The 18,558-nt window shown below is 38.1% G+C and overlaps 1 protein-coding gene across 1 annotated transcript in view; it reads left to right on the forward strand.

Annotated features, from left to right (window-relative positions):
- Nucleotides 1-17,269, forward strand: part of LOC101862205 — a 20,331-nt gene extending 3,062 nt beyond the window's left edge. The window contains exons 2-12 of the mRNA XM_005105470.3: nt 464-576; nt 2,924-3,302; nt 4,645-5,650; nt 8,126-8,201; nt 9,210-9,828; nt 10,581-10,767; nt 12,476-12,607; nt 13,326-13,432; nt 14,734-14,847; nt 15,893-15,964; nt 16,473-17,269. Coding sequence (XP_005105527.1) covers nt 464-576; nt 2,924-3,302; nt 4,645-5,650; nt 8,126-8,201; nt 9,210-9,828; nt 10,581-10,767; nt 12,476-12,607; nt 13,326-13,432; nt 14,734-14,847; nt 15,893-15,964; nt 16,473-16,628 — 2,961 coding nt within the window. The 3' untranslated portion in view covers nt 16,629-17,269. The remainder of the gene's footprint in view (nt 1-463; nt 577-2,923; nt 3,303-4,644; nt 5,651-8,125; nt 8,202-9,209; nt 9,829-10,580; nt 10,768-12,475; nt 12,608-13,325; nt 13,433-14,733; nt 14,848-15,892; nt 15,965-16,472) is intronic.
- The last annotated feature ends 1,289 nt before the right edge of the window (nt 17,270-18,558 follow it).

The following is an 18,558-nucleotide window of genomic DNA, read 5'->3' on the forward strand; positions in this document are numbered from 1 at the left end:
ACACACACGACTACCGGGTCTGGGCGCTGGAACTTTCCGAAATCACAAAAGATTTCCCGTACGGATCTGTATACTTCGAGACTTTGTTTCCAGTTACAGGGTGTGTATACAATGCGTTTCAGAAAATCATTCATCATAGGCCTGAGACATCTGCCTAGGCCTAACACTTTTATAGATGCTTTTTTTTTTCAATTTGAAATTTAACCTACTCATGTAGATCTACTTCTTGTTTTGTCTTATTGAACCGTCACATGATGAGTCACCTCATGCAGTCTTAGGTCATCTGCAGAAAAAATTCCCAAGATCGTTATTTCTAAATTCATAACCTTGTCACGTTTTAGTAATCTGGTCTTAAACCACTAGTGTTTTGACTCATTTTGATTTGAGTTTTCTCTGTTATAAGTGGAGGCCTAATTGATGAAGGTGCAATTTTGCTTTATGTTGCACACTTTTCAAATTTCAGATGTGGTACAAAAGGCAAATCCTCGCTGAAATACGCGCGTATACTTGCCTCAGTGAAGAAGAAGACGCAAAAGTTGAACCTGTTCAGGCATATATAACACAGTCTTTTATCAGGTATAAGTTTTGTACGCTGCTGTTGTATTTTGTAGAAGTGGACTTTGCATAAAATTAAGCTGATATTATGTATCTCCATCTGGTCTTACCCTCTTTGATTCCTCTCTCCCTTACTGTAAGGGCAGGTTTAAATGAACCCAATTTGTCTTGATGAACTTTTTAATGCGTTTTCACTGACCGTCTTGTAGAAGAAGCCGCAGTCTTGCACCGTCATTCAATTTTCTGAATTTACCGGCCTTGGTTTGATTCTACGGCTCAGCTTCTTTAGCTTTGGATGATTGTGGAGTTTTCATGGTTCTCCGCCTTCTTGGATCAGACCTGTCTGAGATGTGGGGTAAATCTGAGGTTCCCCTTTCTTGTGTTGAAAAGGGAATGAGTCAATCTCACAGTACCAAGCATTTTAATAAATTTGACATGTGTGAGGCATCGCGGTGAAATCAGGCGCTCGTCAAAATAATGAAATCGAAGAAAACGGCATTTTCTCCCAGTTTGGCAATTTTTATCAAGTTTTTTACGTTTGGCTCAACATCTTTTATGTCCATTTCAAAACACATTTGTTGATTGAGGCCCAAAAATTTTAAGTTTTTAGTTTCCAAGGACTCTCAAGCCTTATAAGTCCCCAAAACTTTGTTGGCCATTTACTCGCTAATTGAACCCCTGAAACCAGGCGACTCCCATCTCCTCCGGTTGCAAATATAACTCATACTTTATTAAGATTGATGGGTGTTTTTTTTCGTCAAAGGAAAGACAAGCGAACAAGCTTTAAGATGAGATATCAATAACTCCACAAATCCAAAAATTGACGAGCTCCTGATTCCAACGCTTCATGACACATTATATTATTGTTTTTCCATACATAAATAATTGTCTTGACTTTTAAAATCGAAATAAAGGGGAAGACAAACACTACACAAGCCTTAAAACTTTAAAGCCGTCCCTTGAAATTAATTATAGCTTTATGGCTTTGTCTTTGCCATTTTCCCCCCTCTTTCTTTCTCAAAGACACATGAGATCATAATGAATATACACCTTCACTCTCAGACATCCTCGCATGTATTTGCTTTTTACAGCAAGATTATTTACTGTCATCATAGCATAGAGTTGGGATGGTAAATAGTTTTTAGCCGGGGGGGGGGGGGGGGTTTGGTGAAAATATATATTGCATTCTTACGTCTTTGTTAAAAGTTTTGTTTTTTTAAGAGAGAGAAATTAGTCATTTGAACATTCAAGAGTCAATTAATTAACTTTTTTGTTCCATTGTGGGATAGAACCTTGATGTTCTAGTCAAATCCTAACTTTGAATAAATTTATCTTTTATGCAAAGTCCACGGTATGAAATGAATGTGTTTCACCATTGGTGCAGAAGAAAGTGTCATGATATGAGATGTCATTTTAATGTTTAAAACACTTTCATAAAGGTAGCATCCTTTAGTATACAGTCGAGCACAGATAACTCGAACATCCAAAACTTGAATTCACAGATATATTGCTCGAATGATCAGTCCTGGATTGAACCGCTTTATTTTCTTTGTACTGGCAATATCATCGCACATAACCTGTAGTTTGCGTATTATAACAGAACTTCATGGAATCTAGTCATGTGAGGGTTGGTGCTAGATGGTGGGGGTGTCATGGAAGACCAGCGGTGTGGCCCTGTACAGGGTCATGTGGTGTGTGAGTTATGTTTATGCGTGTGTGTGTTTGTGTCTGTGTGAGTGTGTGTATGTGTGTCATGGTTGTGATCTGATATAAAAGCAGTTCTTTTTATGTTGTAAGGCTAATTGGCATCGGTTTTTTTCTTTCTCTTGCTTTGACCAAATAAGGCACCCACATCCATTTCTCATTCTACCAATACCAGGGTACTTTTCATGACTTTTCGTGATGGATTTTCCAGCCCTTATAATGTCACATTTCTTTCCGTGATGTTTAACATCTCTTATTTCTCGTTATCACAGATTACTCAAATTAAGGATGTGTCAAACAATTTTTTGTCAATCCGGAATATGCTCAAGATATCCGTGCTGGACTGAGATTTTGATATAGATCTATATTACAACTACCGAGTCAGTCTTGCTGTTGTGCAAAATGGTAGACATTTTAATCATTCAGTCGTAAGATTTTCAGTTGAAATTTAGATCTAATTAAAGAATTTGGTGAACTGCAGAAACATTGACATTATAAAATGAATCGTATTAAAAGGTTTTTATCATGAAACAGCTCAAAGAATTTTGTTTAAAAATGTTTAAAGGAATTCTAAAAATTATAATTAGTTTATTTATAGAGCTTTGAATTATTTCGAGGTATCTTCTTGAGAGTGAGAGTAAAGCAAAAATGTCATTGTTTTCAGAGAGAAAAAATATCGTCGGTGTTTGGGATATTTGTCTGACAACGACAAGGGAGACCAGACTGAACTAGACTGTGGCAATAAAGAACAGTCAACAGCTGCTGACGGAACAACACTTCAGTCTCAAGGGGACAAGTTGTCAGCCACTTTGTCTTCTGTTGATTTGAATGGTTGCAAAAAAAACTTTTGTGACAAAAACATTGGTGCAGAAGCTTTCGTGCATTCTGATGAAAATGTTTGTATAAAGGGTGAACCTAACTCGGAAATTCAGAAAGAAAGTGAGAGTCTCTATGAAGAAGGGTTCGATTCCAGCTCGTTATTAATGGAATCCATGGGGCTGCCCACTAATTTTGGGCGCCAAAAAAAGAAATCGAGGAAAAAGGTGAGTTGAGTTGTTTGTTTCAACTCTAATCAGTGAGTTTTAATCTGATTATTGAAATGGATCTTCATAAGAAGATACCCTTGCAAACTACTATGTCAGCCGCACTTTTTTTAAATTCCAAAGTTATAAATTTTTGTGCATCTGTCTGGTGAGGCTGGGTTGTTTGACATTTGTGTTTGCGATTGATATTTGTGAGCATGAGACACGCGGCTGGTGATATTCGTGTGTGTGTATGGAAGCAGTGAGTTATTTATAATCCCCTGGGAAGATGGGAGTCATAGTTGGGCTATTTGGTTTAATACTTTATTGGAGATGTTTGTAGGTGGTTGGTGGGTGCTTTGATGTGGTTCGCTCCTTCTTTCCTATCAAACATTTGTCGTCCTTGTTTCTTCTTCTTTTTTTGTGTTTGTTACTCTCTTGTAACACCTCTAATCTTTGAGCGGGTGGTTGGAGGGCACCACTGGTAGGTCCCACTTCTTTACTTTCCCTCTGTTGTTTCTGTCTTTTTTACTCTTTTCCTGCACTAAATGACCATAATTATTGTGTCAGTGTGCTTCTCTTTACTCAAACAAACAAATCTAATCTTCATTACTTTGACTTATTGTTTTTGCAAGTACCATAAAACTCTTACTTTGTGAGTGGTTGGAGAGTGCTCTGGTGTGGTTTGCTTCTTCTTTCTTATGAAACATCTATCGTCCTTATCTCCCCTTCTTCTTTTTTATGTATGTTACTCTCTTGTGACACCTCTAATCTTCTGGCACTCATATGACCTTATACAGTTGCGAGCGCCGTAAAACCTCTACTAAAACTAAAACTAAACTCTTACTTTGGCGTTCATATGACCTTGCCTTATGCAGTTGCGAGTGCCGTAAAACCTCTACTAAAACAAATAAACTCTTACTAAATTAAAAACAGAGATGATCAGAAATGTTGAAGTTTAAAATGTTCAATTGCTGTGACTGGCTATCCCAATTGATACTATGACAATGGAAATGCGTACAAAGTTCAGTACATCTTTAGAAATCTTGGTTTCTCTTCCTTCGTTGTTTCTGTTTCATCACTCTCTCCTCTAAGGTTCTTGTTTGTCTGTTTTCTTCTTCCGTCCTTTTGAGCCCTACTACTCGGAGCGGGCTCGTGATGTGTTTGTCTTCAGTTCTCATTATAGCTCAAGCGATTTAATGGTCAAAGTGTGCCACTGGTATATCCTACTTCTTTTCTTCCATTTTTAAGTTACTTTCTGTCTGTCTTGCTCTTTTCCAGCGCAGCATGACCATTGTCATGTCAATGTGCTTTTTCTTACTCAAACTGAGCTAAAACTCCATCCCCCATCTCCTTTTTGCAGCGGAAACTGACTGAGAAACAGATTCGTGCAAAATTTTCCGAACTGTGGGATGAACATGGGGAGCTCCTAGTGTACAAATCATTTGTGTCTATATATCCGGCCTATGCAGGGTACTATGATCAGATTGCGGGTTCGATTCCGCCCTGTGAAGAGGTTGAGATTTCATGTTCAGATAATGTCAATGAGCCCAATAATGCTGGTGATCTGAAAGATGGGGACAGTGGACTGGAAGTATTTGGTGGGGCAAATTCTCACTCTGTTATCTCGGAGAAAGAGGGTCAAGTGGTAGGGGATATTGTTGAAGAGAAAGAAACAGGAAACGTGACTGATGGCGGAGACTCCTCTGTTGCTCACATAGTGAGTTCAGGAGAGGAAATCGTTTCCTGCAGTGATGATAAGGGCTTTGTCAGAAAAGACGAAAATCTTCATAAGGATGTCTCTGCACACGAGTCTGAAATGACAGATGCTGAAAGTTGTAGGCTTACTGATGAACCCGGTGATCAAAGTCAGTCACGTGCTCCTGGTGGTAGGTGTTCTTACAGCGAGCATTCTTACAGCGAGCATTCCTATAATGAGCATTCTTACAGTGAGCATTCTTATAACGCTGCTGAAGGTGTCAGGCAGTCTGGTGCTGACCAAGAACACTGCAGTCAGGAAGATTATGGTGCTGGGGAGGAGAATGAAAGCTATCAGTACAGTCCTGAGGAGTTAATTGGAATGCTTCAAGGGACTCACGAGGACTTAAAAAATCAGATTTACTGGCACGCGAAGGAAACGATTAGCGAGTGGTACAGAGAAAATCCCCATGTGGACTTTGACATTTCCTCTCTGGACGAGGATGTGATGGCCATAGCGTATCCGTATATGGATCAGCAGCAGCAGTGGGAGGGGGAGGGTGAGGAGGGAGAAGAGGACTGGCAGGGGGAGGAGGAAGACGACGAGTATCAAGGGCACTCTGGGAACCTCTATGCTGAGGAGAAGGATGAAGACCTCTTGGATGAAAATGGTAAATTGGATGACATCCCTTCACTTTATTGCTTTGGCTTCTCGTAGCACTAGAAAGTGTGCACTGCAGTTCCTCATCTTTCATATTTTTCTGTTTTATTTCAAACTTGCACTTTTGTACTGTACTCACCCGTTTTGTTGCCTCCTCACTGGCTTTGATTTTCCTGTTTGGGAGTTTGTTTATTTAGAGCATTTCATCTCTGCACTCCCCACTCGGCATCATATGATTATTTCGCTTGTTTGATTCTTTCGTTTGTATCTTATATTCATGCTTCCTGTCTGCATGACTTTTGCACCAATTTTTAAAATTTTCAAAGACCCAATGATTTAGAAGCACTTATTTAAGTTGTATTGTTTACACCTGATGTAAAGACCCTAAAGGACAAAGAATGATGTTTGCGGTGGTCTTGGATATCCAGGCTGAAGACTCACAGGCTTTACCTGAAATAGAAAAACAAATTTTTAAAATGAACTTATGTATAGAACTTGACTCCTTGTTACTTTAATTACTATTTTCCGTTTCTCTGTCTAAACGTTATGTTGATTCGAAAGTAAAACTGCATGATGTCAAAATATGAAATGGTCATCATCATTACCTTTCTCACCCCTGGATCAGGGTTTTGGTCACCAACAAACATCTACCTTTCCCTATCCTGGGCTAACCTGTTGATGTTATGCAATATGGAAAATTGACTCAAATTTTTGAAAAAGAAAACAAAAGTCCATCACTTCATACAAGTTTTTCATGGCACCTAACAAAGTTTAGAGCTTTGATTAAGTGTAACTCGGTCTCAAACATTCATACTGTAGAATGCAGAGGACAGAATGAGAGCACTTTCATTTGGCTCTACCAGTTTGCTTTGTGAAAAAAAAAAAAATGTTGAAGCGACTGTCTCAAGTCACTGCACACGTGGACTATACTATACTTTTGCTTGTTCGCTTTTTGCGTTTGTTTGGCATGGCAATATCATCACTGTCTGTGGTTCATTGGTTCCTCACTACTAAGTGTTTTTACTTTACACACTTCCTTTTTCACCACGTCAACTCATAGCCCGCTCCCTACCTTTTGTACATCCGAAATTTGTTGCCAGCACTCATGTTTTGTCTTTGACCCACGCTGTGAAGGTATTTTAAAGAGCCCACGATGCGTACATTTGAGTAGTTTTGATGTAAAGTCTTCAAAATTTGTGTATGCATACTGATTTGCATATGACTGAATTAAACCAAGTGAAATTAGACTAAAAATCTTCTTTTTTTTTTTTTATTTGTGCACACAATGTGAACCAGTTTAGGGAAGTTTGAAGCACCATAGTCTTGACAATTTACTCCACTATTTAGATCCCTCCATACAGATGTTAACTAGTTAGAAGCACCATAGTCTTGACAATTTACTCCACTATTTAGATCCCTCCATACAGATGTTAACTACTAGATGTTAACTAGTTAGAAGCACCATAGTCTTGACAATTTACTCCACTATTTAGATCCCTCCATACAGATGTTAACTAGTTAGAATCTGGCTTATTTTATCTCTCCTGCTTTTCCACCCTCTGGTGCATGTAATTCTGGTAATAGCAAATAAGTTTCATAATTGTGCCTACTGTTTGCTGTTGAATGTGCATGTAATGTTTACTTTGCTTTATAGCATTTCTTGTTATATATCTTTTCTAACACTAACACTATGAAAACTCACTTTGTGATTCAGTCAAGGTAGCTAGTTAAATGTAAGTTTTCTTATACTAACACTGTCGAAGCAGGCTTTTGGGCATATGGAGATATTAGATTAATTTCAAAGCTTGTTCATTTGTCTTGCTTTTGGTGAAAAAAACTTACCCTTCTATTTTTAATAGAAGTGGAGATTTAAGATGATACCAATAACTCCATATGCCCAAAAACTGGCCAGCTCCTGATTCCATTGCACCATGACACAAAAGTATAATAATATATTAACTGTTGAGTCTAAAAAAAATATATATATATTCAGTAAAAATTGCCCAATGGGCTGAAACTTGTTAATGTCTTTGATGTCATAATTTTGATGAGTGCCTGATTTCACCACGATACACACTTATCTTTTTGCCGTCTGCTAAAAGTATTTTTGCCGTGCAATGTGCAACTTTTTACAAAGAAAATGAATATAATTACCGATTAAACTGAAATCCCCCTAACGGCACCTACTTTTACTTCCATATCAAAATTCTTTTTAAATAACTTACAGAGCAGTTTTCGCCTGCTATCGGTTTATCTCCTTATAGAATACATTGAGTAAATTACATTTGATAGGAATAGTACACATAATTTCTTCTCTTTACTTTGCATCTATTAATTCATAAATTCAAAGACAAACAAATTTAAACTCTTTTAGTTATGTGTTTGTTCTTTTATTTCCCTCCCACTCATTTCTTTTTTGTCTTTTTTTTTTGCTGATATCTTCAGTCATAATGGAAACGTTTTTGTATCTCCTTTTTTTTAACAGGACATCAAAGAAATTGTACTTTCACAGAAACATTGGAACTTTTAGGACTAGCTGTAGAGAACGATCCGGACATAAGGTAAGAGCTTTGGCTTTTTGTGATCAAACTTGCTTTTCGTTGTAGTCACAGTGTTGCTCAAAGCATTCAGGTCATGCATGTGCAGTCCAAATGAGACAAGGACAGAACAGTTGGGTTTTTTTTAATTTGTCCAGAGTCCAGTTGTTTTTGTCTACCTGGTGGGCCTGCATCTATACACACCTAGAAAGGAAAGATATCTTTTGTCTGTAGTTGATCTCGAAAGATGACCTAATTTTTTTCAAAATGCGTATTATAGTAAGTGCCTTTGGTGTAGTTTTTGCTCATTTGATGTTTGGATTTGTAAAGATTGCTTTTATTAATGTGAAGGATATATTTGTTTTATTGTGCAAGAAAATTCTTTTTCGGTACAAAAACTTGAAGGAGGGGAGTCACCAGATGTGTCTTGCAGATTTTAGGACAAGAAATTGTCAGGTGCCGCATGGCCTTCTTTGTTTCCATCTTGTCTTGATTTCCAACCTTCTATTATCTTATTTGTTAGATATTCACTCATCATAGTTTTCAAAGATTTGCTTTTATAAAATAAACTTGCCTATCATATTTAGTTCACCAGAAGGAAGTGAATAACATTTGTGCCAGCTTGTAAATGGCATTAACGGAGATGTAAAATGTCATATTTAGATATGAGGACCTAGATGTGCAGAGCTGGCATCCCGTGAAGAACAAAAGACAATCTGGTTGAGCCACTGAGTTAGTAAAAGAGACCAATGCTATAGTAGCAACTAGATTTTGTAGAGGTTTAAACAAGTGAATTTTTATATACATAATCAATGTGCCACAACAGGTGATTATTTGTGTCTGTCCATAATGTTTGGTGTCTCTCCCAATCTTAACTTTGTTGGTACGAGAAGCTTACTTTTTTTTAAGGCTAGGTTTTTGTTTGTTTTTTGGGGGGTTGAAAAAAAAAAAGCAATATTTTCTGTGATGTCTTGTGGGTTTACCATACAAATCAAGTTGTACATTAATTCTTATACTTTTATCTGTCTGCAGAAATACAAGGAAAAGGAAACTAGTGCACGGCACTGTGATCTACAAACGCAAAAATATCCTGAAGGAAGGGAAGCGTTTGCGTTTAGACAACGGACAGGTGACGAAAGAACCTACTCACACTTTTTTCGACGACGAAGGAAATGCTATTAGTGTTAAAAATAATAACAGTGAAAAAGAAGAAGAACCCAAGAAACCTCAGCACATCATTTTTCCAGATAGTGATCAGGAAGAGGACGAAGGACCACTCAGTATGCCCATCAGGCACTTTTCCTCTAGTCCTGGGAGCAAGTTCTCCACTCAGCACACAGACTCCACCAACAATCGGTCTAAAAGAAGTTGGCGGAGAGAGGAGTTCGTTTTTGACGAATTTGGCATCATGCATGTCAAGGGAGAGAACGGCTCCAGGCCAACGACCGGCCATAGGTTCAGAGGGGACCTGGGATTTATCCCGTCTGCGATGGATGCATTCTTTAATCGCCCAAAACCAAGGAGTCGTAGCTTTGACGAGATTACCAGGACGAGGAAACCAGGGTTGTCTCAGGATCTTCTGGGCCTGTCATCTTTTGTGTCCAGGAACGTGTACAAGGCCGGTGTACGCAAAGCCTGGAGGTCTGCAGACGTAAGTGTATTTCTTTATTTCTCCCAGACATACACAAATGTAAGTGCATGTCTCTCAGGACTTTTACTTCTCTTTAAGTTAAAGGGTGTAGTTCTCACTGTTTAGTGCTTTGGGATTTCATTTTGTATGGGTTGCTGGTTGTATTAGTTTATAATACCACCGGACGCTGTGTTCCTGTGCTGTGTTTTCAGTTTTAAATCCTTAGTTTTCTTGCGCCTGTATTACTGCTATGCATTGTTGTCCTTGAGCCTTTTACTGTCTAGGGCGAGGACGTGAAGAGTCAAATGAAAGAAGCCATTGAACTGTTTTGGTTTAGAATATGGATTTGTATTTTGACATAATTTTTTAAATTCTATGTGTTTTGAAGTTGGTTGTCTAGATGGCAGGTCAAGTAGTTTGAAACTTTATTTGATTAAGACGATGGACATCATCCGCTCCTGTGCTGGTTCCTTTTATCTCAGATTTAATAAAGACTGGCAGTTTTTTAATGACTTTGTATTGTCTTATTTTAAGAATTCTCATGTGTTTCAAGTACTCTCCATTGAAATATTTTCCCTTTCTGTCCATTTTTTTCACTAGAAAGCATCATCTTTAGAATGGGTTGGATTGTACTATTTGGGTCTTCAAATTTCTACGTTTTACCAGATATCTAAGTTTGTAGTGTACAGTTCAAGATATGATTACATAAACATCAAAAACAAAACCAGTTAATACCAAATCAGTCATCATATATACCTTGTTTTCATCTACAGGACATTGTCACCTATGAGACATCTGTTGTTCTGAAAGGGGACGAGGAAAAGGCGCATCGTTCCAAGCAGGAGTTCAGGAGGCCCCCGGGCCTGTCGCCGGAAGAGTATAGAATTCGAGAAAATAAATACTTCAGCAGAAGATTTGAGCTCTTCTCACTCTATGATAAAGGGATCCAGCTTGATGACGGTAAGTCTTTTTATTATGTCTCGTTTGGTTTCTGTACGAATCTAGGGAAAATAAGTGGGTGGTTTGTGGGTGCTTTGGTGTGGTTTGCTCCTTCTTTCCTGTCAAACATATGTCATCCTTATCATATCTCTTCCTTCATCTCTTTTCCTCCTTTTTTTATTTATTACTCTCTTGTAACACCTCTATTCTTCGGCATTTATATGACCTAATTGTATTGCAAGTGCTGTAAAACGCTTACTAAAACAAAAAAATAGGGCAAATAGCTCAGTTGGTATCATGCTGGGCTGCAGGCCCCAATATATGAATCCTCAAAAGGGCATTTTAAACTGGGGTTGATTTGGGGTGTTTTTGAGACTCTCCACCCGGTTGACTCGTCCTATTCAAAATAGGGATTAAATTCAAAGGTTCCACCTCTTAACTCATTCGCTACATATCATTTTCTGCTTGTGGACAAATTTTTTTGCGGGAGGGTGAAATGAGATGGTGACTAGTGCTCAGTTCACAGGTGTTTGGTTTGGGCCACAAACTCAAATAAATATTAACTATATACCAATATTTTTAGTATGATTTGTAGAATACATCTGTAATGTTTATTTGTGTATTTTCCAACTTTGGTACCTGTAAGAGGTGATTAGGCAACACAATTTTACTTGGATGTGGATAAAATTTGGAACAAAAAAAAATTGATTATCTTTGGGGAAACTGAAAAAAATAATGTTTGCACCTAGATTCTAGTCAAATGATACATTAAAATAACCATAAATGAATATAGAACTGTTTATAATCTTGAAAAAAGTACAAAATGCATTCACAAACATAAAAAAACCCACTCATATCTTAAATGGAATTATTCAGAATTGCATTTGAAATAAACCTATACATGTTTTGGATGGTACTTTTTGTGTAATTTCACCAAAAAATAGTGACTTTGGGGAGAGAAAAAATATTTTGACAATTTAGTTCTAGACCTAGATCTAGCACTGAAAAATATTGATTTCTCAGTAACAGCGTACTGGCAATTTGTGTCCAATGGTGTCAATATTCTAAAGAAGAGTCCTGCATTCCTTTAGTGAGCAAAATAATGATACATTTTTTGTGTAAAAGTACTAAGACTGGTGTCAAGGCTATTTACATCACGATAAAACAAAGTCTTTCGAAATCGTGTTTCAAAACTGAATTTAAACTTCCGATTTTCAGGTGGAAACGCTTGACCTGGAAGTCAATGTTATATTATAACCTTTATTTTAACATGGATATGTGGATTGGAATAAAATCTAAGCTAGAATTATAGATCGGTTCTCGAGGCGTCGGGGGCGGCTTGGCGTACAGAAGACACTTTCGCCGCGCCACTGGCCACAGCTCGGCGTAGCGAATGAGTTAAATAATTTTACAGTTTTTAAATTGAAAGGGACTTTAAACCTATACAATGATAAATGAGTAATCTTTAGTGACTACTTCGTAGACCTGCAGCACTGTGAGGAAACTCAAATCCGCAAAAAATGTCAGATAGAACTTTGTAATTCTGAAGAAGCGCAGCGACCTGTCAAAGATACCTTCGTCTTCCCCTCCACAGCGGGTGGTTGTCTTGGACAGGTTTGGCGGTACCACCCAGTGTGCTCTTCTTTCCGAATGATTGATTTTATTACCTGGTCAGTGAGAATAATTATGAGGCTTTACATTTGCTTATTGTTGTGCGTTGCCTCCCCAGAGAGTTGGTACTCAGTGACCCCAGAGGCTATTGCTGCATACACAGCTCTGCGATGTAAGGGCAAGACAGTCATTGATGGGTTCTGTGGGGCTGGGGGCAATTCCATTCAGTTTGCCAAGCACGGATGTCGAGGTAAGTTTGGTTATGCTCAATTGAGACAAATCACTCCAATGGAGATTTCCTGAATTTTATTTTACTTAATTTTTTTTGGTATTTATAGATATAAAAGGCAGTTAATATTGTTGTTTTGCATAGTCTCAGAATTTAGAATTTGTTGTTTCTGCCTGTCTCATCAGCTGCTCTAGCTCAGTGTGCCGAAGGGGGAGGGGGGGGGGGGGATATGACTTCCAAAAGGTAGGGTGATATGGTAAGAGAGAAAGGGAGGCCAAGACTGAGAGGGAAAGAGAGTTTTTCAAGTACAAAAAAATACAAGAACTCCCAATAAGAAGGAAAAAAGAAAAGAAAAAGAAGTCTTGCAAAGAAAAGGGGGGGATCAATCTAAAACTAAAATGATAACATGGGTAATGTGTGGGCGCTACCTCTGAACCAACCAGGAAGCAGTAGTCAAGTTGAATGGGGCTTTGTGGGTAAATAACCATGGTGACTTGTAAAGGTGGTTGCGGAGTAGCTATAAGGGTCATCATATAAGAAAATGCACTGCAGGTCAGTGAAAGGAGGTCAAGTACGAGGGCTAACATTTGCATTTACAGCTCTGTACCTTTAAAGTTATGATGCATGTTCCAAACTTTTTATGAAATCTTTCCTGTTTCGGTGATCAGCTTTGATATTGATCCCCAAAAAATCATTTCATGATCAGCTTTTCACATTGACCTCCTCAAAATCTTTTCAGTGATCAGCATTGACATTGATCCGAAAAAGATTGACATGGCCAAAAACAACGCTAGGATTTATGGTGTGCTGGACCAGATTGAGTTCCACTGCGGGGATTTTTTTGAGGTAAGTCATTTAGTTATGTATAATAGTACAAAGGACTTTCTGTTACTTCCTGAAAAGACGAAATAGATAATTCAAGAAAAATGGTGAGAAATGGAATGACAGATGTAAGGGTTGCTATTTCATTGGCTGTGGTCATTCTCCAAGTAATTGTTTATTCAGATCCATAGCTAGTAACTGCAGCTTTTTTTTTTCTTTTTTCTTTTTTTCTTAGGAAGAGTTGAAGTGGGTCTGGGCAATCAATTTCAAGTGATATCATGAAGACATAATAAAACCTATTACTTGAGTGTTTAGATTTCATCGCAGATTTTCCCCATTTTCTCGGAGGGGGGGGAGGGGCGTTGTAATAGGTACTCGCAATCTATTACCTGCTAGGTTTGTTTTTCATTGTCTCCACGGACATCTGTAATGTAATGGTTTGGCTCAGGGGGCTCTCGTGGCCTAGAGGTTAAGGTGTTGGCCTCTCATTCAAAGGTCCCGGGTTCGAATCCAGGTAGTGACCGAAACATTTTCTTCTCTAAATTTATCTCCTTTCACCTCCTTTCCTGCTCTCTAGCAATGTTCTGTCGTCTGCTTTTGTCTCCTCTTTCTGCCCTCACTCCCTCATCTCCTTTGCCCCCCCTCCTCTGGGCTCCTGATTCTTTCTACAGCCTTTCTACTGCTACTCCTTGGCTTCTTCTTACTGCTGTCTTTCAGCCACACCCCTGATCTTCTGGTTGGAAAGATCTACACCTAGCCTTCTCGGACAAGGCGAAAAATCTCGGAGGGCCCGTGTGCAAGTTGCGCACATTAAAGATCCCTTGGTGGTCTAAAATCAATAAGAGTAGGCTTCGGCCGCTACCCGGGCAAAATTCAAAATTTCCTACCAACTGAAAAAGTTTAATGTGTCCCGCGCGCTCATATGACCTTATGCAGTTGCGAGCGCCGTAAAACACTTTCAAAAAATGGTTTGGCTCATGGCCTTACACACAAAAGACATGAATTTTATTCACATGTGAGGAAGTTAATGCACTGATTTTCACCATCGTTCTGCTTTCCTTTGTCTTGATATGTAAAATAATGTGATTCAGTTCAAGTCATTTGTTGACATCCTCCTCGTGGGTGGTTGCCGCATGTTCTGGTGTGGTTTCCTTGTTCTTTCCTATCAAACATCTATCGTCCTTATCTCTCCTCCTTCTGTTTTGTGTATGTCACTCTCTTGTAACACATCTATTCTTTGGTACTTATATGACCTTACTGTGTTGCAAGTGCGGTAAAACTCTTACTAAAGCTAAAAAAAACCATCCTCCTCTTCCTTCCTTCAGGAGGCGCTACAGTTCAAGGATGAGGCGGAGATTGTTTTCCTAAGTCCACCCTGGGGAGGGCCAAATTATAAGGCCTCAAAGGTTTTTCCAATGGAGGACATGCAGGCCACACGGGTAAGAAGCTCTGTTCTTGAAAGACTTTTTTCTGTGATAGATCGTTGTTCTATTGATTGTTCTGTCATTGAAAGAAAAGGGTTAAAGAAGCATTGATAGACCGAAAATAACATACTTAAAGTTAAAGATTTTGAACTGATCAGTGAAGGGAAAAGATTGGGATAATATGGGGTTGAGTTTGTTTTTTAGAGCAGCTGAATAGGAAAAAGTGACGAACTGTTATCACTGATATTTATTTCAGATCTAGCATTATAAGAAGAAAAGAAAGTGTTTTTTATGCGTGCAGATGATTAGAGAGATGGTGGGTAGAGGGCGCTACTAGTAGGTTCTGCTTGTGTACACCCTTTTTATATGTAGATGATTAGAAAATGGATGGTTAATTTAGTGAATCCTTTTTCTTCTCTCCCTTTCTGATGTTCCTGTCTGTCAGTCTTTCGTGCCTTTTTTTCTTCCCAGAACTAAATGACTGTTTGCTCGTCGATTCATTCATTTTCACTTATTTCACTCAAACTATGTAAAAGAGGGGGTTGGGTCACCGACACAGTCACAGCTGTAATTCATTGGTCTTTTGTTGTTATTTGAAATATGTTAAATCCCCTCATCAGGGCAGTGCTACTGTACTGACTGAAGGTGTCTTTAGGCCATTCCCAAAAGGGGGGGATATTAACATGTTCTTATGCGCTGTAGAATTGTAAATGGGCTGATTTATCAATGTCATGCTCATACTGTGCCGGAACAACACTGGGGGAACTGCTGCTTTTTCTTTCCTCATCCTTACTATCGTCATTTTTCCTCTACTTTTGTATGTTTGTCACTCTAGAACTGCTAATATTTTGGGGGTAATATTTTGATAGTCGAAGCAGACTTTGTGCTTTTGACGCTAGAGAGGTGAGCAGAGTGAGCCTGATTCCCTGTTTGGACTTCTCTGTTGACATCCAGCCCTTGGCGCTCATATGGCCTTATGCAGTTACAAGTTCCTTAAAACTTTACTAATACAAAAAACAAAAAAATGTTTTAAGATTTTGTTTCTTTTTTCCTTCTGCAGTTGTTGTCGATTTCACGGGCCATAACGGAGAATATTATTTTCTTCCTGCCAAGGAACTGTAGTGTTGAAGAGGTTTGTATTTGTACATTTTTATTTCTCACTATCTTTGATTCTTTGATATTTTCCAGTTGCATCCTGTCTTATATGTTAGCAGCTAATGAACTGTTCAGTGTTGTTTGCTTTTTTTTTTTTTCTCAATATTTTTGGTGGCTTATAAGCAAAGTAAATTTTTTTTATGCCATTTTATTGTTTACTTCAAATTAGCAATCTAGCAGCACTTGACTGTTATTCTGGCAACATGCTGTTCTTTTAAAAAAAATTGTACTTGAATAAAAGTAATAGTAAACTGAAAGATGAAAAAAGGTGGGGGGGGGGGTGGAGTTAAAGGGACTTGTCTTATTTTTCCTACAACGGAGTTGACTAAACCTGGACTCACTTTATAAATGTTTTTAAAATCTTTTTTTAAATATCGATATTTGGATAATTGCTCAAAGTTTTTCACTTGAAGTATGCCTGAGTGCTGTAAACTCATTTTGTTCAAATACCAAAAAGACCTTTTCTTTTCTTCTCTCCTGTACAGATTTTTTCGCATGCAGGTTCAAACAAGAAAGTCGAGGTGGAAAAGAACTTCATGGGCCGCTGTTTGAAAGCCTTGACTGCTTACTACGGCGACCTCGTGATGCCACAAAACTGGGGAGAACCTCAGGCTTCGAAAGGGACAAGCAGATGTCGATAACTTCAACACACGGCACGTGACATTAAGATTAAAAGTAAAAACCAGCAGTGTTTGATAGTTCTGCATATTTCGATTTATTAATTAAGTTTTCATCCGCTGAAGTAAACTACTGAATAGCTTCATTTACCCAGTTACTGTCCATCAGTAGAAGGCTGCTAAACTGATTAGACTGTGTCAACTACTGATTTATGTTTTATATTCTAATAGTTATAAAGCAAAGAAAACCTTGTGGCTACAAGTGATGTGTTCTGAAGTATAATCTTAATGCCTGAATATAATGATACAATGGTAGAATGTGTTCACAGCAGGAACAATGAGATTTTTATCCTATAGATGATCACAGCTAAAAGCATACATTAGTAAAATGATTTTTTTTAAATGACCGTTTCTGAACATGCAGATTTTTATTCCAGTTTGATGAAGCTAATTCACAACCTTTAGTCCATTGTAATGTTGTGAGATAATTTCCATAGGAATTTAGATTTTGATAATGTATTGGGCTTTTTACTCGAGTTTGATCAAAGAAAGTTGCCAGTCTGACACTCTTAGTATAATCGAAGACAAAATTCCCAGGAATAGTTTAAAATGGATGTTCTTTAGGATTGTGTGTGCTCCTGACTGAGAAAGAAAATACAAAGTACAAAAAAAAAGAAATGGTAAAAGAGATGTTCAATAAGGTTCTGTATGATGTTCGTAACTGAGAAAGAAAATGCTCGGCATTAGAAAGAAAGGATAATATTACTAAGGCTCACCAATGAAAATCCATCAGCATTGGGAAATGAAGGGTTCATTTAGTTGCCGAAAGTAAAGACTACCAAGCCTCCTGTAAGAAATGTCGCATTCTCTGTGCAAAGAAACATCTTGTTAACATTCAGATCATGCAAACTTCTCTTCTTTTTTTTTTTTGCCAGTGCTTCTTGTTTTATTCAGTGCCTCTCACCTTTAAATAATCATCACAGAATTATGTTTGTCAGTCAAGAGCAGACTTAAGTTTTTCATCATTTCATCGGTTCTTTTTCAAACCTCCTCAAGTAATGTCATTCATTCACTTAAAAAGCACTGCCCTAATAATTTTGTTTTGCTCATGATAACAATTTCATGTGAGGACACTTGCATTGATCTGGGTGTGATTCTCTACTTGTTCTTTTTAATTTTATTTTTGCTGAGGGCCTTGGACTTTTAAATATTCTTTTTAAAAATCGGAAATTAACTTCCTGTACAAGTCCACAATCTCCATCAGGTAGCTTATATTAGTTTTTAAATTATTAATAGGGTAGTTTGCTTGTTTGTGCTTTTTATTGGGGGGGGGGGATTTTATTTGGTTGTTTTAACAGAAAAATTCTTCAGACATGTCATGTAGGGATTCCAAGTTCTGAACTAGCACTGAAGTGGATTCTAAAGATCATGTGTAAAGTAAATATTTCAAGCTTTAGTGTGAAAGGACTTTGGGATGAAGAAGTATATGTTTTTGTTTGGCCCAAATACAAAACAAATACAGTGGACACTAGTCTAAAATGGCCTTCCATTGTTGAGAGAAAAATGGCTGTCTTGAGCAGATGTCATCTAATGCGCCCGCAGTCATTGTGATGTGAAAAATGTGCACAGCCGGAAATAGGAAGTGGCCGTCTGTAAAGGTGATTATTATGTTATACAGATGGCAGCTAGAGTAGGTTTGTCTGTACTTATACAGCTGCTGTTGAAGCTCTGAGGCTCTGCCATACCTTGAGTCTTTCATGTGTGTGAGTGGAATGGAGCAACTGTGTGCCTGAGAACTATTTTGTCCCAAGGGTGCTTAAGTAAATTGGCACTTTGGACAAAATAGTTGTGAGGTGACGAAGTGTTCATGTAAGAATTATTGAAATGCTTGTTGTATGATGATTCTCATGACTTTTTGTGTGAAAATTAAAATTGGAGGTTGCAATCTTGTAGG

The sequence above is a fragment of the Aplysia californica genome, unplaced genomic scaffold (assembly GCF_000002075.1).
Source record: "Aplysia californica isolate F4 #8 unplaced genomic scaffold, AplCal3.0 scaffold00472, whole genome shotgun sequence".
Lineage (NCBI taxonomy): Eukaryota > Metazoa > Mollusca > Gastropoda > Aplysiida > Aplysiidae > Aplysia > Aplysia californica.